At 34.5% G+C, this 23,818-nt stretch overlaps 1 protein-coding gene across 2 annotated transcripts in view; it reads right to left on the bottom strand.

Annotated features, from left to right (window-relative positions):
• Window positions 1–21,435, bottom strand: part of KIF6 (kinesin family member 6) — a 466,898-nt gene extending 445,463 nt beyond the window's left edge. Inside the window, exons 1-3 of one of the 2 annotated variants that reach the window (XM_074311016.1) lie at window positions 21,280–21,435; window positions 13,403–13,512; window positions 11,318–11,392 (exon numbers count right to left, since the gene is read on the bottom strand). In XM_074311016.1, the coding sequence (XP_074167117.1) occupies window positions 11,318–11,392; window positions 13,403–13,512; window positions 21,280–21,345 (251 nt within the window). In that variant the 5' untranslated portion in view covers window positions 21,346–21,435. The remainder of the gene's footprint in view (window positions 1–11,317; window positions 11,393–13,402; window positions 13,513–21,279) is intronic. The other variant, XM_074311015.1, reaches the window with a different exon arrangement.
• Between the last annotated feature and the right edge of the window lie 2,383 nt (window positions 21,436–23,818).

Genomic DNA, 23,818 nt, shown 5'->3' with positions numbered 1-23,818 from the left:
CTCACTCCCCTCCTCTCTTTTTCTTCCCTTTCACTGTAAAAGCTTTGGCTTGACTTTTATGGCAGATACTTTTCACCATTCCAATTTTCCTTTTCTTTTCTCCCACTACATTCCTCTCTCACCCTTTAATTTTATTTTTTTAGATATTATCTCTTCATATTCAACTCACACCTCTGCCCTTAAGAGTTGCAAGTAACATCCTTCCATGGAGGATTGTAAAGAAATTAACCTTATTAAGTTCCTTATGATTTCCTTTTCCTGGTTACTTCCTTGTGCTTCTCCTAAATCAAATTTGAAAATCAGATTTTCCATTCGTCTCTGGTCTTTTTATCATGAAGGTTTGAAAATTTTCTATTTCATTGAATATACACCTTTTCCTCTGAAGGGTTATATTCAGTTTTGCTGGGTAGGTGATTCTTGATTATATCATATTCCAAGCCCTCTAGTCCTTTAATATAGAAAATGTTAAATCTTGGGTTTATCCTGATTATGGTTCTGCCACACTTGAATAGTTTCAAAACTTTTGGATATTTGCAATATATTCTCCTTGACTTGAGAGTTCCAGAATTGTCTGGGAGTTTTCATTTTAGGATCTCTTTCAGGAGATTCTTTCCATTTCTATTTTGCCCTCTGATTCTAGAAGAGCAAAATAGCTTCCCTTGATAATTTCTTGCAAGATGATGTCCAGGATTTTTATTTTTTATCATGACTTTCAGGTAGACCAATAATTTTTAAATTATCTCTCCTGGATCAATCTTCCAGATGAGCTATTTTCCCAATGAGATATTTTACATTAATTTTTTTTATTTTTTCATTCTTTTGGTTTTGTTTTATTGTTTCTTGATTTCTCATAAGGTCATTAGTTTCCATTTGTTTAATTCTAATTTTTAAAGAATTATTTTGTCAGTGAGATTTTGTACCTTTCCCATTTGGACAATTTTGTCTGTTAAGGCATTCTTTTCTTTCTTAGCTTGTTATATTTCCTTTTGCATCACTTTCAATTTTCTTCCCAATTTTTCCTCTACTTGTCTTACTTGGTTTTAAAAATCCCCTTTTAACTCTTCCACAGCCTGAGACCAATTCTTAATTTTTCTTAGCAGCATTTAGTAGGTTTTAGTTTTTTTTTTTTTTTTTTTTTTTTTCCTAAGCATGTATTTTGATCTTCCTTGTCATTATAGTAATTTTCTATGGTCAGAATTTTTTCTTTTGTCTACTCATTTCCCCACTCTTTTATTTTACTTTTAACTCTTTGGTTAAAGTAGGTCTCTGTTTCCAGGGAAGAGGGTGCAATGTTCCAAGCTTCTAGGAAGCTTCTGCAGCTGTTTTCAAAGATCCTTCTAGGAATCTGACCATATGCACTCTTTTCTGCCCTGGAGCTATGAGTGTAAGGCTGTAAATTCCTGTGTGCTAAATCAATAGAGTCCTTCCTCAGTGCTAATAAGGAGCTGTGAGCTGAGGTCTCCAGAAACTACCACTGCCAGTGCTAGTAACCACTTCTAGTTTGCTGGTTTCCCAAGGGCCTCTTGCCCCAGTGAGACAAATTTTTATTGCTAATCTTCCAAATCATCTTGGTGTCTCTGGGCTGAAAAGTCTAGAAACTGTCAGAACTATCACAATTCAGAGGCCTTAAGGTCCAGCTCTGCTTTGCCAGTGCCCAGGGCCTGAGTTGGCCTATACTGGACCCCTACCCTACTTCAACAGACTTTTCCTGTTAACCTTCCAAGTTGCCTTCAGCTGTAAAGTTGTTCCAATCCAACTTTTTGTGGGTTCTGATGCTCTAAAATTTGTTTAGAGTCATTATTTTTAAAAATTTGGAGGAGTTTGAAGGAGAGTTCAGACACTTAAGTAGGTATAATTGTGCCATCTTGGCTCCTCTCCCTAATCAATATTATTTTAAACTATTTAAAATAATTTGACAATATAAGATTGTAATGCTGTGTGGAAGGAAATGATGAGTTGGTGAGTTAGAAAAATATGGAAAGACTTGGATTATAAAGGAAAATGTTATCTACTTTCAGAGAAACAGAGAACAAACAAGTATAAGGACAGTCTTACAAGGATATATATGAGTGTATGTGTATGATTATATATATTTATGTGGGGGCATATATATATGTGTGTGTTTGTGAATGTTTGTATGTATATATGTATATATGTGTGTGTGCGTGTGTTTGTATATGTGTATGTTGTATATTGTATGTAAGAGGAGGAGGAAAAGGAAAATGGAATAAAGTAAAAGAAGCATAGTAGAAAACAAAAGAAAACTCACAAGGAAGCAAAGAAAAATGGAAAATTCTGAAGACAACATGTAATATTTATGATATAGGTCTCATTGAAATGGAAATTTACTGCTTTATATTGTGAATCCTCTCTTTTATTCTACAATGAACATGACAATTTCCCCCACAATTTTGTATTTTAAGTTTAAAATTAAAAAAAATACTTTGGAAGTATTATAAGCCAGAATTCTAAACTTTTTACAAAGTACTAATTAAGTGGAATTGATGGGACAATGATTATCTAGTTTAGTATGATTCAGTATGATTGATTTAATCTTACAGCAAATAATTGTTTCCTAGAGATATAATTATTGGTTTATACTCAATGTGGAGCATATAAGCAGGGATTGAAAGCCACAGAGGACAAGCACACTAGAAGCTCTCAGAGGCAAGGAGACAAATTCAGGGTCCTGGTGGCTGGCCTGGCCTCCTGCACTTCCACCACTGAGAACAAGGCTGGTCTGAAAAGCTCTCCGAAAGCTGCCCTGTCCCAGGAAGTTGATAATAAAGAATTTGAACTTTCACACCTGGCTGTTCTTGTGGTGATTACTGAACTAAAACAAAGACTGCTCCCAGAGACCCCAAGAAAACCAAACCAAAGAACACTACATTCTGGCATCCAATATGGGGCCAAGAACCTTCATCTGTGCCCCAGAAATTAAGGTGAGTACAAGAAGGAAACTTTATAAAAGGCTAAACTAGGGCTTCAGCTAAAATCGGATAGATGTTTAGAAAAGAGCCTTTTTTTCTTCTTCAAGGAAAATGTATAGAGAGTTTGGTTAAACATAAAAAAACAAGGTTTGATTGTAACTTGGGAGCAGATCACTGAACTTTTAGTAACTTTATAATACACAACAATTTGGTTCTCCAAGGAAAAAGAATTAGATCCAGTCAAGTAGAAATTAGGAGAGCAACTATGTGAATACTACAATGATAATGGATCTGACTCAATTTCCAAAGAAACACTTTACACATAAAACTTAATACAACTGGCTTTAAGAAATTATATAAGTATTAGAATAAGGAAAACAGAGCAGGAGGGGGAAAATCCAGACAAACTAGGTAAAAAGATGAAGAATCAGATAAGAATGGAGTTAAGTACAATTCTGATGAAATTAAGGAGTGTAGTGCTTCACAGCAGGAGCCATTAGGGCATTCCTTATCCCCTGACCTATCTCCCTCAATTAACCCTTCATGGGTGGAGAGAGAAGGTAGAGGGGAAGGGGCAGTGACACAATCAGTACCACCTATGAAGCAGACTATGACAAGATTACAAAAATCTTAATTAAAGCTAAAAATGAAGGACAGAATATATCTGATTTAAGAATAGAAGTATACCCTGTTATTCAAGAGTTTGACTCTTCAGGTCAAGAAAGGAGAGGATATATTCCTTTTGATCTGGAAAAAAAATTAGGGATTTGAAAAAGGGTTGCACTCATTATGGGGCTACATCATATGTTAAGATGTTACTAGAGAGTTTGGCTTATGAAATCTTAACCCCCAGTGATTGGAAATCCATAGCAAGGACATGTTTAAAACCTAGACAGAACTTCTTGTGCCTTTTAGAGTATCATGAACTTTGAAGGATACAAGCCCAATGCAATAAGCAAACTGGAGTTAATGTACAAATCATCTTTTACCAACTAGAAGGCAAAGGTCAGTATGCAGACAATTTAGCAGAGATTAATTACCCTATAGCAGCATATGAACAAATTGCTGCTGCTGCTATTAAAGCTTGGGGCTCTCTCCCAGGAAAACAGGGAGAGCAAAAATAGAGCAAGGTCCCAATGTACCTTTTGCTGATTTTGTGGGACATCTGCAGACAGCTGTCACAAGAACCATTGGAGAAAGTGCAGCTACAAGAATTATGATAGGACAATTGGCTAAGTAAAATGCTAATGAGGTTTCAGTAGGTTTGGTACAAAGAGTTGCCACAGCCCAAATAAAATTTGCAGCTTCTAATATATATCAGCTCTTTAAGGAATTTCAAGAGCAAGTGAGAAAGGATCCAGATAAGATTTATATCTTGCACGTACACTCACATAGTGGACTTCCAGGTCCTATTTTTGATGGAAATTCAAAGGCATATAGCCTTTTAACTATGTTAGCCAGTATTCATTTATTTCAGGAAGCCCAAGAATCCCTTTCTAAATAGCAGGCTGCTCAAGCTTTACATTTACAATTTGGGATAACAAAAGAGGAAGCTAGGAGCATAGTAAAAAGTTGTACAGCTTGCCTTCCTTTCCATGCTCCTATGCTTCCTCCAGGGAAGAACCCTTGTGGTTTGAGACCCAATGAAATCTGGCAAATGGATGTGACCCATTATAAATATTTTGGCCATATGTCTTTTATCCATGTTGTAGTAGACACATTTTCAGGATTTACTTTTGCAATACCAACAGCAAAGAGATAGCCCAAATGGTCACTGAATTCCTTATACAAGCTTTTGCAATTATGGGTGTGCCACAAGCAATAAAAACAGATAATGGACTTGCATATACATCTAAACATTTTGCACACTTTTGTGCACAGTATAAGATTTTACATACCACTGGCATACCTTTTAATCCTCAAAGATAGGCAATAGTAGGGAGGAGAAACAGAGACATCAAGATACCCCTCCAAAAACAAAAGAAAAGGGGGGAACCACAGGTAACCCTAGAGAACTTCTAAATTTAGCTCTCTATACCATTATTTTTTTTTTAACTTTTGATAAAGATGTACTGGCTCCGCCAGACAGGTTTTATAACCCACTGAAGGGCAGTGTTCAGTAATGAGAAGTTTATAGAACTTCAAAACCAACAGGAATCATTGGATTCTCTGAGACATGATAAAACTGATGCAGGACTTCAAAACTTGCAGGAATCATTGGATTCCTGGCACTTGAAGTAATGGACAATAAAGTGGTTTTGGACTATTTCTAGGACTTATGGACATATATAATTCCTCATGTTAGTTCATGTTATTTGTCACCTCATTACTACCCTATTATCACAGTGGTCCTCAAACTTTTTAAATAGGGGGCCAATTCACTGTCCCTCAAACTGTTGGAGGGCCGGACTATAGTAAAAACTAAACTTCACACTCTGTCTTTGCCCCTCAGCCCATTTGCCATAACCTGCCAGGTATCATAAATGTTCTCAGCAGGCTGCATCTGGCCCACGGGCCATAGTTTGAGAACCCCTGCTGTATTATATTGCTATGTGCTTATGCAATTTATGTAATTATGTATAATAACTCCCATGTTGATGGATTTATGTATACCTGTTTCAAGTGAGGCTCTTCAGAAACCTGCTAATCCGATTTGATTCCCCCTTTCCTTTGGTGTTTTCATCTCCCTGCCTGAGATATCAGGGAAGGCGTGATTACCTCCTTTTATGGTGTTTTCACCCCTTTTTTGAGGAGTTAGAGAAGGCATGATCACCTCCTTTTTTGGGGTTTTCACCTCCTTGAGAAGTCAGGGAGAGTGACCACCTTATGTTCTAAAAACAAAAGAAAGCAGGAGAGGAGCTGTCTTCTGGGGTATCTGTTTTTAAAGTTGGAGGGTTGGGAGATATGGCCAGATGCTGTAATCAGAAAACTTTAAAATTTAACAATTCCATTAAATAACCTTAGAAGTCTTAGACTACTTTTTGCAGATGTTGTGTTCAGTATTCATGATTTGGGCAAGAGTTGAAATAGATGACCTCTAATATTCTAATTCTAAGATTCTGTGTTTCATATTTATAAATTCCATATACATGTTTGGATCTAGCCAAACATCAAAATGGACTCTGACAACATCTTTAAATTTTTTCTGTATTTCATAACTACCCTAAAGATCTTTCTAATATTTTGTTCATTCTCATCAAGTCAAATGAAAACTAACCTGTCATTTGTACAAATCATTTTCCAACTATGCTGATTTTGAGAAGGATAGAATATTTTTAGAAATTTGTTTATGTCTTTTTTTTTACCAATCAGTGATAAAAATGAATATTTTTAAAGGGACAAGTTTCCAAAATGAGCCATGGATCACAGGTCAATAAATATCTGTATGACCTTTGGCAGATCACTTAATAGTCCAAAGTCTGCAGTTTCTTCATCTATAAAATATAGACATTGAAATTAGATTGCAATTTTAATTCCAGCAATAAGCTAGAACAAACATTTTTTAAAAATGTTTTAAAACTGATAGCACCAGTGGGGGCACCCAGCAATATAAAAAGAAGAGAATTAATAGAAAAAATAGAAAAGAAAAGAAGAAAAGAAAATGGTACACAGCACTGTTAGTAATAGAATGCCACTCACAATTAGCTTAGTACATGTGCTACAGGTCATCTGATTCTGTTAATAGACTTTAAAATAAAATATGTTTTTCTAAACATCATTCTAACTAAGATGATTAAGAACAAGTAATGTGCAGCAATAAGAGAGACATTTACATATTAAGAATTTTTTGAGTGTAAACTGTTTGCATTTTTGTTTTTCTTCCCAGGTTATTTTTACCTTCTGAACCCAATTCTTCCTGTCTGTGCAACAAGAAATTCAGTTCTGCACACATATATTGTATCTAGGATATACTATAACATAGCTAACATGTATGAGACTGCCTGCCATCTAAGGGAAGGGGTGGAGGGAAGGAAGGGGAAAATCGGAACAGAAGTGAGTGCAAGGGATAATGTTGTAAAAAATTACCCATGCATATGTATTGTCAAAAAAAAAGTTATAATTATAAAATAAAAAAATATTTACAAAAAACAAACAAAAAAGAATTTTTAAAATTCTTGACTAGAAGAGCTGTGAAATATTGTGTTGTAATGTCAAAACATTGATTCAATTACTTTTCCTCAATCAGTATGTCTGGACAATGGCACATCACTAAGAAATTCCACTGTCATCTAATGTTCTGGTTTTTTCTCATGGTCTTTGACAATTCTGATCTACAGTCGAGGACAGACTTGGTAGTAATCAAGGTGAAGAAAGGAGGAAGGATGAGTAATATGTAGAAAAAATGTGATTGTATTAGAGAATACAAATAAATGGTTAGATGGGTAATCAGGTGGGAAGGCCCCAACAGTGTACCTCTACAAATATATGAATATGCTAAAAGTCAAGAAGTTGTGAAATACAAGGTTAATTGACCAATATTCCAACAATCTAAAGATATCTCTTTTAGGGGCAGCTAGGTGGCACAGTGGATAGACCACCAGCCCTGAATTCAGGAGGACCTGAGTTCAAATCTGGTCTCCGACATTTAACACTTCCTAGCTGTGCGACCCCAGCCTCAAAAAAAAAAAAAAAAAAAAAAAGATAAAGATATCTCTTTTACTCTGGCATTTGTTTCTAGCAAAATAAACATTTATTCTGTGGAATTTATTTTGATAGTTTCTAAAATTTTTATTCTCCAACTACTTTTTTTTTTCTAAAATAATTAATCAAGCTTTATGTTTAAAAAAATCTTCTTAGTGTATTAGTCAAATTTGAATTTTTCAGTGATTTTCCTTGCAGGGGAATAGCTTGTTTCAGAAAAAAAATTTCTTTTACATGAATCATGTAGACTATTTTATATCCTGGTAAAAATAAGTGTGTTCATATTCTTAAAGTAGTAAGCAGCAAAACTTGTCAGAAAAAAAAAAAAAAGTGCCTTTCTTGTAGAAACAAGTTAGCAATTATGCAAGTGAGTCTATGAAGAAAAACAGATGAAAGATAAGAATGTTTTAATTGTAAATGGGAAATGTATACCTAACCCAATTGACTAAATAACCAACACCTTAGTGAAATTCACAAATACCCTTCAGTGAAAACATATTTAATTCTATTAGCAGATTAATGCAAGGTAAAACCTCTGCTATTACAGTCCATTCAGAATTTTTTGATAACCATATTGGCAGAGATTTGATTTCTCCTACATTCACTTTTTTTTTTTTTTCAAAATCTGTTTCTTGGGGAATTTAGTTGGTGTAGTGGATACAACACAAGCCCTGAAGTCAGGAGGACCTGAGTTCAAATCTGGCCTCAGACACTTAATATTTCCTAGCTGTATGAAAGTCACTTAACCCCAATTGCCTCAGCAAAAAAAAAAAAAAAGAAAAAAGAAAATCAAAATCTTTTTCTTCTACTGCCTTATTATCACTGTGGTCATATTTATCTGTGTATGATTGCTTTATGTCATGAGTAATAACATTATCAAGTTATAAAAGGTAATAATTTCATGAGTTGAAAAATGAAATACATATTTTATGTAATAAAATAGCAATTTCAATTATTTTCCATCATGCATCCATTTTATATTTTAAATGTCCTTCTTAACTACAGAAGTTATATCTATTAGCAGATTCACTAATTATTTTTGTCTTCACATCAATTTCATAATTTACCAGTTTCTATCTTGACAATAGGCCATTAATGATCATGTACAGATGTAGCATAATATATTTAAATATTATGGATTTTACATTTCATGCCAGGGTAAACTAGAGTTCAATCAACATCTCTGTTCTGACCATGAAATTCAATTTAAACAACTTAGGTTTACCATTGTTGAATCTAGTGTGTACTAGAATGAATAACTCAAATTGTTATTTCCTACATTTAGAGAAGTAGGACAGCTGATAAATTGGTGGCTAGTGAAACTCATGAGCATGTGTATCCTTTCTTTCTTTTTATAAATATGTATTACTAATGGTTTGTACATTATCAATAAACCATTTAATCATATCAAATCGGAACTGACAGGTCTTGGCAATTATAGGGAGAGAAGGGAGGGGGATGGTCAGAGTGAAGAGTAGAGAATGACACAAAGATTGTAAATCTAAGTGACCAAGAGGTTGACTATAGTGCTCTTAATTGTAAAACTAGTTATGAAGTAATTTAAAAAGAGGTACCAAAAATAGTGATATGAAACAGATTTGGGAATAGTTGTAAAATAATACTATAGAAAAAATAGTATAATCCAGATGTGCTTTGTGACATGGAGCAAACATGACAAGACATCCATCACAAGTAAAAGAGATATTGCAATTTTATTTTATGTGAATAGCTTCACAGTCTCACAAAATACAACATAGAATCCTAAATGAAAGAGCAATTTGCTTTTGGGGGGAGGACAGATGTTTAAAGGAAAAGTAGGTAGTAGCAATGATCTGTACTGAGATGTTGAGACTTATCTCAAAGATAGACTGGGAAAAGTAAGTTCCCATTAAATTTGTCTCAAAGGTTGTTTTGAACCTTTAAAGATGCTGACTAGACAATCTCAGAGAGGATAATTTGATTAAGATTTTCAGCCTCACATCATTTTATGCAAACAGGACAATCTGGGAAACTGACCTCATCAGAATTGACAAAGGAGCAGGATAGGATTCACATCAATTATCTTGATGAAGTGTGAGCTTGTTTGTATTTCTTAAGTCTTAAAATTAGACTAAATATAAACATATAGGAAAGATATAAACAAAATTCTCTGAAAGATAGAAGGAAAGATTACTTTTAGTTAGGAGAATTTGGGAAGGCTTTATTCCATCATAAATAACCATAATGAGAGTTTTCCTTGACCTGAAAAGATGTTCTAAGCATCACAGCTGAAAACCATTAAATAGCTGTCATGTAAATTTTGCTTCAAGTAATGGAACTTTTAAATGAAGCAGAAAGTTAAATCCATTACTGATAATTTACTTGTTCATTAAACAAAATGTCCTGCTGTATTTACCTAAACATTTTAAGCTTGTTTTAAGAATGGTGGCTTTTGCCACACTTAACTGCAGATCAAAACAGCTCTATCAAAGACCACAATCTGGCACATACATTTATAGGTATATTCATTGCTACCCCAAATCCCAAGGAAATATTGCTTGTTTGATACCTCACTTTTATGTCAATATTAAGGTCATGGTTCAACTTCAGAAATGTATCTATCTAGTTCATACTTTACTGTCCAGTAAACAACTTCAAAAATTTTAAAGATCTATTGTAAAACTTCATGGATGTTCACTACTGAGAATACAAATTTGAAAAGACTCTGGGGAAAGATGCAAGGAAGAAAGATGCTTGGATTGCAGCTGGAGTAGGGCAATTTCTAAATCTGGAAAAGAAGAGGCAAACTAAATATCCAAAAAGAGGGGAATGGTTAAATACACTGTGATATACTGATGTAATGGAATACTATAATGTAATTAGGATGTACAAATATGAGGCACATAAAGAAATCTGGAAACAACTTTTTGAAATAATGCAAAGCAAAAGGAACAGAACTAGAATAGACTAAGACTGAGACCACATAAAAAGAAAAATAATTTGGAGCTAACAAAGAAAACTGATGGAGACAGAAAGAGGAACCAAAGCATTATGGCATTTGGGGCATCTAATTCACTTAAATGAATAAAGTTGCCAAGAAAGTTTGATTAATCATAGTAATATTTAAGATTGTGTTTATTTACATTTTTTTTAAATTTACAATTTTCAACAATTATAGAATCAAAGGAAACAAAGGCAATAAGGAGCTCAGTACAACCTAGTACAGGGTGTGGAAGATATCAAAGAGTCTTGGGTTTTGCCAAGGATTTATAGATGAAATTTTGCCAAATATTTAAAATACTTATCAAAACTATTTTTGACTACTACTATGCAATATTAGAGAAATTGGTAATTTATTTTATCAAGCTGGCCATCATATTTTAAAACAGCAATTTTCTAAGTGTGGTATGGTTATACATGGGAACTGCCAAGTACCTTTCAGGGGCTCTGTAAGGTCAAAATTATTTTCTGAATACTACTAAAACATTTGTGAAGATAGAAATAATCCCCCAAATCAAAACCTTGTTGAGGTCTTAAATAATGTTTAAGAGTGAAAATAGGCCCTGAAGTCAAAAGCTCAGTGAATTAATTTTCAAATTAATGACTTTATTAATATGAAGGTCATTATTTGGTCACCTCATATTTATATTGTAAATGTTTTTGTTTATATAATTGGAGTATTTCAACACATTTCCCCAATCATCTGTGAACTAAAGAAATAAGAGGAAACAGAAGTATCCCACTAACCCAACCATTGGAAATCCTACCTTTCAGCAACAGGTTTGGCAATTATTTCAAAAATGGTATCTTGTTTTGACTCCTGATCAAAAATTCTCTGAAATCTGCAAATTATAAAGTAATAATGATGAAATATGTCTCAAAAACAGTGTTTAATCTTTTTTTTTCTCTTTTGCAATTACCTCACATTTATTATCATCAAGCTTCCAAGCTTACCTAACATAATACAATGTTGGCCCTGTAACCACACACTATACTATACAAATACTTTGTAAACAATATTGCTTTGACAAAATTTGCACAATAAATCACTATGAACAAAGTAGTAGCTTTGGAGGAAAAAGACACTCTGCTTTCAAGAGAAACAGTTCTGCAATTGACATCAAATTCAACTCTAGATAATAATGAAAAAAAATCTAAAAGCAAGATATACACAGAACAGAATGACTGATTTTTTTTTACCTGTAAGAAAGCAATTATAAAATGAGTGATTATTAAATTTAGGTTAAAAAGACAAATTTAATTCATTTTCAGCAATTAGTTATCAGATCATAACATCAACCCGATTTTTCAGCAATTTTTAAAATCAACAGCTAGTCCTTTGAAGAGGATGACCTTGTTTCCTGACTCCCAAATCAGAGCATTATAATGCAAATGTAGAAAAGAAAACCTTGAAAAAGTTTCAGTCAGAAAGAGAAAGTATGGGGAAAAAATAGCTTATTGGGAAATTCCATTATATCAGCGATTTCCATAGGAACGTAAGCTTTTGCTGCAGAGATGATAAGAAAAAATTCTTAGGCATACCAAATTTTTATTTCCTAGAAAGCTGCTATTAACATGATCCTATTAGAATACTATAATAATTTCCTAAGAAGCTTTTAGGGTTACTTAGGAATGTTGGGTCTCTACTGCTTTTTGCTATCAACTGCCAAGTCTAAATTGGGCATATTCTCAGTTAAAGCAGAAAATCTAATAGGAATATAGAAGAGTTTTCTCCACAATAAAGTCCTAGAAGTCTGCTCTAGTGAGGTTTAGTTAAAATGTGTTAGGTGTTATATAATTGTAGAATTCCAAAAATATTAAAAGTTCATATTTCAGCAGAATATCTTATAAAATATTATCAATAGAGAGACCACAAAGTATCCAAACTACTGTTCTATTTAAGACATAAGATTAAATTGAAGGCAGCAACCTTTACTGGACATTTATTATGTGTTACTCTAATTTAAGATTATAAATTATTTTTGATATATTTTAATTAATTGTTTAAAGGTCATATTTTTCCAGTAGAAAGTAAACATCTTAAAGTCATAAATTCTTATTTGTTTTGCCATTACCATACTCAATAACTAGCATAAAGCAGGCAGTTTAAAATGCTTTAAATGTATTGAAATGAATTGGAAATGATACTTGCTACTGCCTATGAGTTACAAAGACTTTATATTATATATTGAATCAGAAAAAGACTCTAATCCCTAATTAGAAATTGAATTGAATATCTAGGTAATGTCCTGATCACATTTCCACATAAAGATTCAGAAAGTAAATCAAGAACCCGTTGAAGGAATGGAAACTAACTACTTATTCTGAAAAGCAAACAAACAAACAAACAAAAAACAAACAGTAGGAACAGAATAGATGAAAAAGTCCAAAGATAATCTAGTCTCTCAGTCTACTTTTTTCTCATACTTGAGAGTATATCAAAGAATCAGCTACCAGTTAAATTTTTTTTGGGGGGGGGGGAGGTGAGGCAATCAGGGTCCAGTGACTTGCCCATGGTTACACAGCTGGTGAATATCAAGTATCTGGATTTGAACTCAGGTCCACCTGACTGATAAAAATAGTGGTATATAGTATCCACTATACCACCTAATTGTCTCTAATTAAAAATGAGGGTAATTTCATAAGTAGCATTCTAATTATAAAAGTTTGAGTGCTCATTTTACATGTGGTATCATAACTTTTATGAGATCAATATTGAAAATCAATAAATAGAAGTTTAAAACATAGCATTGAACAGTAGAGATTAGCATACCATATAATTGAACAGAACTGAATAAAATTAAAGACTAGAAAAAAAATTAAAAACACGAAAAGGAAAAATTTGAACTTACTTAAATTTGTAGCTTTCTCTTTTATTATTCACAAATCCGTCTGCTAAATCACGTGGTAAGATAATTTCCAATGCAGTTACTGATTTTTCATCTTCATCTATAGAATAAATCTGCAAACATGAACATAATTTTAAGAAAACATAGCACATTATATAAAGACAGCTTATAGTATTTAGCCATAATATTAAGGATGCATTTTAATAGAATAATTTTTTTTCAAAGACCAGAACCAAAAAGAGTATAATTGTTACAATTCTCATTCCTCTGACAAATATATGAACTCCAATAAGTGTTCTATAATCTCCAACAAGTCATAAAAATCATGGTGATAAAAATGCTCACAATGGTAACTTGTTACCATTGAAAGGAAAATTCGTCATTTGGGCTTTCAACCTGATAGACTGCAAAACTTAGGACAAAGAGAATTAAAAGGATTTTATTGTAATTATCTCAAGATGGCAACACTGGGCTGATCACTTTTTAAAGTAACTTTAAAACAATTCAGATAGCTCCACCTCAGCAAAACAAGTTGACTCACTTCATCTCAGTTCTTCTCCAAGAAAGCAAGAATGTGACACAAGCCATAGACATGGTGCCTTTTCTCCCAACAAAAACTCAACCAACATTAGTTGAAAAGCAGGGCTGGGCACAATGGGATGATGAGTCATCATAACTTTTTTCATTTTTTTATAATTATAAAATTTTTTTGACAGTATATATGCATGAGTAATTTCTGAAGGTATAAGTAACCTGGGTAGATAGACAGTAGTGCTAACAATTTACATTCACTTCCCAGTGTTCCTTCTCTGGGTGTAATTGTTTCTGTCCATCATTGATCAACTGGAAGTGAGTTGGATCTTCTTTATGTTGAAGATATCCACTTCCATCAGAATACATTTTCATACAGCATTGAAGTGTACAGTGATCTTCTGGTTCTATTCATATCACTCAGCATCAGGTGATGTAAGTCTTTCCAAACCTCTCTGTATTCGTCCACCTGGTCATTTCTTACAGAGCAATAATATTCCATAACCTTCATATACCATAATTTACCCAACCATTCTCCAATTGATGGACATCCATTCATCTTCCAGTTTCTAGCCACTACGAAAAGAGCTGCCACAAACATTTTGGCACATACAGGTCCCTTTCCCCTCTTTAGTATTTCTTTGGGATATAAGCCCAATAGCAGCAATGCTGGATCAAAGGATATGCACAGTTTGATAGCTTTTTGGGCATAGTTCCAAATTGCTCTCCAGAATGGCTGGATTCTTTCACAACTCCACCAACAATGTATTAGTGTCCCAGTTTTCCCACATCCCCTCCAACATTCATTGTTATTTGTTACTGTCATCTTAGCCAATCTGACTGGTGTGTATTGGTATCTCATAGAGTTGTCTTAATTTGCGTTTCTCTGATCAATAGTGATTTGGAACATGCTTTCATATGAGTGGATATAATTTCACTTTCATCATCTGAGAATTGTCTGTTCATATCCTTTGACCATTTTTCAATTGGAGAATGGTTTGATTTCTTATAAATTAGGGTCAATTCTCTATATATTTTGGAAATGAGACCTTTATCAAATCCTTTACCTGTAAAAATATTTTCCCAATCTGTTACTTCCCTTCTAATCTTGTTTGCAGTAGTATTGTTTGTACAGAAACTTTTTTAGTTTGATGTAGTCAAAATCTTCTATTTTGTGATCAATAATGATCTCTAGTTCTCCTTTGGTCATAAATTCCTTCCTCCTCCACAGGTCTGAGAGGTAGACTATTCTCTGTTCCTCTAATCTATTTATGATCTCATTCTTTATGCCTAAATCATGGACCCATTTTGATCTTATCTTGGTATATGGTGTTAAGTGTGGATCCATATCTAATTTCAGTCAGCATAACTTTCAACAATAGTCACAGAAACCCAGAAAAATGAGGTTATTATTCCCATTTTACAGTAAAGAAAATTGAGGCTAAGAGATGTTAAACAACTTGTTTAAGATCACACAGCTAAGTATCTGAGCCTGGATTTGAATTCAAATTTTCTTAATTGCAAATCTAATACTCTGTTCTCTACACTATAATTACAAATGTGACTATTGTGAATATACATAATCCTGGAGGCATAAACCCTGAACAGTACAAAGTCCAGGCCAGGTAGGTAGATAAGCTGACTTTAGTAGATAAAAGATGAAATTTGAAAGAAAACAGAGATGAGAAGTAGCAAGGAAATAGGCAAGAGATTTGAGAAGAAATACAATTGTTCTCTGTGCCCCAAAATATCAGAATTGATACTTGTGAAATACATTATTATGATTTCATTCCACTTAATATTAAATTGCTGGATTTTTTTACTGTTGTTTTTTGTTTACTATCCCTTATTAAAAAGCAAATGACCCAGGAAAGGTCACATCTTAAGTAAAAACTCCTTATATCAAAGTTAATCAATAAACATTTAATAAATACATGCTATATACAAAATAGGAGAGAAGTAAAAACATGGCTTTTTTTCTCTCAAGAAGTTCATATTCTAATGGGGGAAAGAGAATATGCAAACAACTGTGTACCTACAATATAAACAAAGTAGGTGGAGGGTACTAAAGTCAGCTACCAAGGGAAAATTCTAGCTTGGGAAGGGTGGAAAGAGGGTCAGGAAAGAGTCTTCTGCAGAAGGTGGAATCAAAGCTGTCTTGAAGGGAAATCCTGGGAAGAAATGAGAGAGAAATAAGGTGGAAGTGCAGTTCAGATATGAGGAAGAGTCAATAAAATAAACCTATGTGTGGTCATGTATATGAGGATAAATGTCACTGGATTGTAGAGAAAAGGGAGGGGAAACAGGGGGAAGAAGTCTGGAAAAGTAAGAGCCAGTTTGTGAATGGCTATAACAGCCCAAGGATTTTTTAAATTGGAATCTAGAGGAAAAAGGAAGTTATAACAGAGGTTATTGAATGGAGAAAGGTAAAGGGAGGAAAGTAATCATCTATACTTTAGGAAAATCACTTTGGCAGCTGAGTAGAGGAAGTTCTGACAAAGGAACAGGGGCCAAGCAGAAGTCTAATACTTTAGGCATGAAGGGATAAGGGTCTATCCTATGGGGGTCTGTGTGAGTGGAGGGGGACACATATATGAGAAATGTTAAAAAGGCAAAAACAACATGACTTGGCAACAAATTGAATGTGTGAATACATACACATACACAACTTTATCATCTAAAAACATATTTGAAATTTAAAAAAAATATATATATTTCCCCCAAAGGATAGGCAGGGGATATATGTCATAGATTTTTATCAGATTCTAGTCATCAATTTTAGTGCTTTAACAAGGATTAACATAATTTTATACAAGGTGGTGAGGCTGAGTAACTGGGAGAATGGTAATTCTCAACAGTAATAGGTAAGTAAATAGTTAAGACAAGGGGGGGAGAAAGATAGAGGTGCTGTTTTGCTGAGTTTGCGGTGCATATAGGAAATCCAATTCAACATGTCCAAAATGAAGTTAAAGATGAACCAGAAGTCAAGAGAGAGAGAATGGGGCTGAATAAGTAGATCTAGTAATTATGTGCATAGAAATGATAATGAAACACATTATTGGGTTTATTGAGTTGATGAGATTCCCCAACAAGAGAATAAGAAAGAGCCCAAAAAAAGCCCTTGGGGAAAGCCCTGGTCAATGTAAATAACATACCTGAAGATCTAATAAAGGAAAGTGAAAAGGAGTCGTCAAACTGATATAAGGAAAATGAGAAGAAAGCATCATTGTGAAAATCCAGAGAGGAGAGAGAATGCAGATGAGTGATCAACAGTGTCCTAGTAATAACCACATATCTTCTGATGAAGAATAATCATCAATTCTATCTTTATTTTTTCAAGAAATCATTTCCTCACAGTTAAGTAAATAATAACAACAACACTATACTTAGAGCCAGAAGATACAGGTTCAAGCCTCTGGGCATTTATTATGTGTGATTTGGGACAAGTCACCTCACCTCTCATTCATAAAATAATGGGGTTGGACCAGAAGCCTTTTGAGAACTTTTTCACTTCTAGGCCATGACTCCACTAACTTCTATGACCTTGAGCAAGTTATTTAGGCTCTTTAAGCTTCAGTTTCCTCATTTGTACCCCCCCAATGTACAATATTAGCTCTAATATCTTTCTTAGCTTTAAATTGTTGATTCTATAACTCAAACAATTAGCACTGCCCTCTCTACCAAAAAAAATCCACAAGATACACATGCAACTGTATCATCTAAAAACAAATTTGAAATTTTTTTATGTGTCATAGATTTTTATCAAACTCTAGTCATCAATTTTAGTGCTTTAACATTAACAAGAATTCATACAGAAGTCTAGAAAAGGGATTTAAAATAATGGTTAGCTTGCATTGCTCCTACCTCACTAAAGGAAATATAGAAATGCCAGGAAAAATCAATCCTACTTCATAAGTACTACAACCAAGACTGTTTGCTGTTTTCAACTAAATCCCCACCAAGTAGGTTAAAGCTACAAATACTTTGATCTGACCAGGTCTTAGGCATAGGTGCTCTTGGTTGCAATCCAAATGACTAGATCTTTCTGAAAGTTCTATAATGAAGTCAGAAAAAATTTTGACTTATTATAAAGTAGAAAAAAGAAAATGGTAGGAAGTTCTTTCCTTTTTTTGTATCTATAATGGTTTTTACTTCATAGATATGAAGTGGAGAAAAATGTCTAATATATAAAGCACATTTCTTTTGAATCAAAAGGGATTTATTGACAATAATTCATTAAACATTATAATGCATCTTTTCAAAATTATGGAAGATATTTGTTTTCTTTTACAGCTAAACTGAAACAGAGCAGCGAAATTATTTATCCAAATATTCACTCCAACAATAAAAGAATTAGAATTAGTGACTCTACAATGAAATCCAAAATGCAAATTTAAACATCTCTCTTTTTGGGAGAATCTTGCCACCCTGTAGGTGAAATGCCATTAATTCAAAATATCCTTTGTTCTAATAAAATAGTTTCCAGAACTACAGAATCTATGGTTTCTAAGATATATCTTTAGGTATTCCTTAAGAAAAATTATGCACTTAAGTTAGGTTTAATTTGTGTCTTCTCAATCACATTTAGGACTCTCGTTTCCATTACTATTCGTCAAATTACTTCTCTACTATGAATTTGTTTTTGCTTCTGAAATATGAAAAGAGTAGACAAAATTATCTTTTAGGACTCTTCCAAGTCTCAATATTTTATGTCAAGATGTTAGGTTGGTATTTTTAATTATTTACTCCAATGTTCCTTTCCATTGGCCAAAAAAATCAAGAGTAGAAGCTATCTAGCAAAAAAATTTCCCTTCTTCCCGGCAGTAGTAAGACTTACTGAAAGCAATGGCTTAAGATTCTTTTGATAACTTAAATTTTGAATTCTGTATTAAGGGCAAAGGAGGACATATCTAGAATATGCATCAGTAAAGCCTAGCTAAATCCTCAGGTAGCCCAGTTGATTTTTCAAAACAAATTTTTATTGAAATTTTTCATTAAAAATGTTTAGCTTTCATCGAAAAAAGTCACCCTGTAAGATAAAAATTATTTGCAGAAAGAATTGGCACAAGGTTCAAAACTGTCTGGCTATGTTTCCTTAGGAGACATTTAGAAAAAAATTAATAGAGTACTTCAATGGCTGGGGCAGGTGAATGAAAGAAATCAGAAATTCATGAAACTACAGAATATTAAGGAGAATGGAACATAAACAATGAGGAGTTAAAATTCTTAAAAATAAAAGTAAAGAAGGTTTTCAACTGTTACTCTTTTACAAGGAATGAAAAAACTATCAGACAAGTTTGATGGAATTAGAAGACTGGCAGGAAAAAAGATGTCATAACTCCAACTAATTTCCACTTCTGAATCCCTATTCCAAGAGCTGCCCTTTTGTTGGCAAGAGGATCTAGTCATAAAATTTGGGATCTCTGAGGAGGAACTCTCTTATTAATCACAGTATCTAAATACACAAAACTTTGGAATTTTTAATCATTTTGATCTTTCAGTGAGAATCTAAAGTTAAATAAATAAAATACATGAAATTTTAATATTTAATATATATGAGCTTACTAATAAAATGCCTAATGAAAAGCATATATGGGTTTCTATGACCAAATGGCATCCATCTCCATGTGCCAGCCAACATCAATGCTGAGCTACTCTGTACTTAAGTTGGTTCACAAACAGCAGATGGTCTGTTTCAGAGATACTCAAAAGCTTTTCTACTTGGAAAAATCTTCCTGAACTTAAAGCTGTACTGGCATGATCTTCATGAACCCAGAAATCACCATGACTTTTTTTAACCACTTGGAAGTATGGCTACAAGGAAACTGCAGCAAAGCAGAATGGTGTAGGAGTCAGAGGGTCTGAGTTCAAATCCTAACCCTAGGTATTCATTTGCTGTGTGCCTAAGAAACAAGTCTCTCCACTTCTGTTTCCTCAAAAATTGAGGGAACTGAAATAACATCTAAGATCCCTTATAGCTTCAAATCTATTTAGCTACCTCTATGTCCTACCTACTCTTTAATTTTCCTGGAATTAACCAGTTTCATGTTATTATTTGAGCATTAACAGAGGTATAGAATCCATCTATTCATTCTCAATACCAAAAAATGGTCCTGTATTTGGGATAAATGTTTCTGTCCCTTTGTGCAAGTGGAACAAGTGGAAAAAATGGGAAAATTTTCTAGTCCCAAGGGGCTCACATTATATTGCATATATACAGGATATATACAAGAGAAGGCATTAATAGTTCAGGGAATCAACAAAGACTATAATAGAAGGTGGTATACAAGTTGAGTATTGAAGGAAATAAAAATGACATATACATAAATGTTGTGTTCTCTGTATTTAACTTAAGGCATGTGTATTGTATGTGTATGCATGCAAACATATGACAATGTCTTTATTCAGTCAGCAAGCATTGGCTGAGTGCCTACTATAAGGGAAACATTTTGTATGTATGTATCTAATCTTTACCTAATTTATGTATCTTTTACATATACTTATAAAAGTCCAAGTCTTCCCGGATATAATGTAACCTCTCTAAGATTGGGAACTCTTTCATTTTTGTATTTGTATTTCTAGTGTATTTCTTGTGCTTCTTAGCACAAGCATGTAATAAGCATTTGATACATGCTTAAATGCTGTAGGGCTTACAATGCAGGGCTAAGAGTCTTAAGAACTGGGTTTGAATTTTGCCTCTGGCACACACTACTGCACTTCCCATGCCCACTCTTTGTGTGCCACAGGTATAGATAGGAGTTGGCTGAGTGTCAGAAGGCCTGGGATCTTGTTCTTTGCCACTAAAGTTAGTGTGTCTAGTTAGTGTCCAGAGTCACTTTGGGCAAGATCGTGAGGTCATAGGGCAAGAAGGGAACCCTCTAAAACCCCAAAGTGACTCACCTGTTCATGTTCACACATGCAACAAGTGCATTTTACAGACCAGAAAATGAAAACCCAGAGAAATTAACTGTCCTGTCCAAGGTCCTACGGGCAATAGGTGGGCAAGGCCAGGATCTGAACGGAGGCTCTGATTCCAAATCATTAATTCTTTTCACTGCATTATCATTATCATTATTAGTAGTAGTATTACTATTGCTAATTATACGAAGGGATTGGACTAAGTTGTCCCTAAAGTCCCTTCCAGTTCTGACATTACCCTTTTGTGCCTCTACAGTATATGTAGCAGACTCATGCCTTATGAATGTGACTGTGGGGTGCAGCACTGGAACGGGGCTCACGGGGCTCCCTGACACCCAATCCTGGTCCTTTCTTCCCCCGCAATGACCGCAGGAAAGCCGGCACGGCGGAGGACAATTCACCCTCTCCACGCCCTCTCCCCAGCCGCGTACCCCTTGAGGTTGTTTCTTGCTGGTGGGCTTCACCCTCGCGAAGATCTGGATCGTTTGCTTAACCATCTTCCCCTGAACGCCCTGGTACAACACTCCCAGCACCGCGTTGCCTCTTTCCTCCACGCCTGCAGCCTTAGCAACAGGAACTATGGACACTACCCAGCATGCCCTGCGGCTGCAGCCAACCCACCTACCCCCACTTTCCTCCCCCGCCTCCTCTTCCTAATTGGCTGAATGTGGCGGACAGAGAATGAAGGGGCTCTCTGAAGGGAAAGATTCGGTGAGACTTGGGCCTTCAGTGGTTGCTAGGACACCAGAGCTGTGATGCGTTCAGAGGATCCTGAATCATGACTTTAGACCTGGACCTGCTGGCCTCATCGCCCACGCCCAGGGACTCCTAAATCCAGCTGCTGTTCACATAGCAACGGGTGCTGACGCGTTATTCTCCACCCCAACGCATAAGTCCACTTACATTTCCCCCATAGTAGAATATGAGGTTTGGACAGGTTTTTTCCAGTTCTCTGTTCTGACACTGCCTGTTCTCTGACATTGTTCCAGTCCCTCATCTTCTCACACCCAGACTATTTCAAAAGACTTCTGATTAAAATGCCTCTTCCCTCCCACGCCAGTCCACCCTCCACACAGCTGGATTGATTTTTTTTAAAGTGCACTTCAGATCTGATCTTGTTTGCTCGATAAACTCCAGTGACTTTCTGTTTCTTCCACGATTAAATAACAAATCCTCTATTTGATTTTAAAAGTCTCTTGATAACTTGGTCCTTTCCTACCTCTGTATTGGTATCGCAGTTTACTCTTCTCCACGTATGCAATAATACTACTGCCTCTTGACTTCCCTGGCTTCTTTCAAGTGTCAGCTAAAATCCCATCTTTTGCAAGGAGATTTCCAGATCCTCCTTTAACTCTAGTGCCTTACATTCTGCGATCAAACATTATTTATCCTGTTGGACATAATTGTTTGCCTATTGTCTTGAAGTTAGGGGTAGTTTTTGCTTTTCTTTGTATCCCTAGCACTAGGTACATTGCTTGGAAGTAGTAAGCTCTTAATTAATGCTCCTTGACTTACTTACTTGCTAGTGAAATGAACGAGTCTTTTGATTCCAAACTCCTAGCCTAAAGCATTTCTCTTATGGATGCTGGAAGGTACCCATCCCAGGAAAGCTCATCTATAGCATGAAAACAATAGAGTCTGAGTATCTGATGAAAGCACGTTTATTTTAGCCTAAAAGTTGCCTTTGGAGAGAGGATAAGCTTCAATCTGAGCTCTGTTTTTTAATAACCATATGACCTTAGGCAAGTCTTAGAAGGATAGGATTTAGAACTGAAAGAGACTGTATCTAATTTTGGAGTCTCAATTTCCTCCTTTTAAACATGAAGGCATGGTACTAACAGGAGTTCTTAAACTAGCATTGATGATCTTATTTTTATAAATATTTTGATAATTTCAATGCAGTTTTCAATATAATTAATTACCTTTGTAATCCTATATATTTTATTTTATGAATTTAAAATATGGGTCCATGTTTTAAATGATTTCAAATTATTTCAAACCCCTAATCTATATGATCTTTGATTCTGGCACTGGTTCTGTGATCCTTTAGAGCAAGGCTTCTTAAATTTTTTCCACTCTCAACTTTTTTTCATTAGAGAAATTTTTAGAGGATCCTGAGAATGTAGGTATATAAATAGGTATGCAAATCAAACATATACTGATAATAAATCATAATTCTGTGACCCCTACATTTAATCATGAGCTCCCATATTGGGTGGTAATCCACAGTTTAAGAAGCTTTCCTTTAGAGTTTTATTCCCCTACTGGATCCCCATAATAAAGAAATCATTTGCCTAGTTCTTTAGGGCGAAGCTAAGGATAAATGTCAAACTGGTAACTTTCTCTTTATCAGTTAATCTATAAATGCAGTTAGAAAGAACTCTATAATGAAGAATGAAAATGAAAATCCTAAATGAAATGGAACTAACAAAGCCAAAAGCCTGGAACTAGTGAGAAAGCCATACTGCAGTATAGAAATAATTTAGTATGGTATAGGGAGTATAGAAAGCCATATTTCCAAATGGCCTATCTATTACTACTAGTAAAGTCAATAATAACAATGATCTAGCATTTATATAGTTTATTTTTATCCTCATAAAAAACCCTGGAAGATAAGTGATATTATCCTCACTTCACAATTGAAAATGTGGTAGACAAAGATTATTTGTCCAGGGTTTCACATCTCATTAAATGTCTGAGGCCAGAATTGAAGTCATCTTCCAGATTCCAGATCCAATGCTATTCATTTCGCTGATTGCCTATAGTATACTAGTATAAACATCACAAAAGAAAGAAAAGAAGGAGGCCTAGGCCTATTGAACACTATCTGCTACAAGAGATAAGTTGAAAGAACTACAATACTTGATTAACTCCTAATTAAGGGGTATTAATAAGGTAAACCTGTGATTTCTGTCCAACTAATTTATTCAAGAGGAAAGCAGTATGTATGGTGAAAAATATCCTGGATTT

The sequence above is a fragment of the Sminthopsis crassicaudata genome, chromosome 4 (genome assembly GCF_048593235.1).
Source record: "Sminthopsis crassicaudata isolate SCR6 chromosome 4, ASM4859323v1, whole genome shotgun sequence".
NCBI classification, from domain to species: domain Eukaryota; kingdom Metazoa; phylum Chordata; class Mammalia; order Dasyuromorphia; family Dasyuridae; genus Sminthopsis; species Sminthopsis crassicaudata.
The sequence above is the reverse complement of the archived record's forward strand: the minus strand, read 5'-3'. Positions and strand labels throughout refer to the sequence as shown.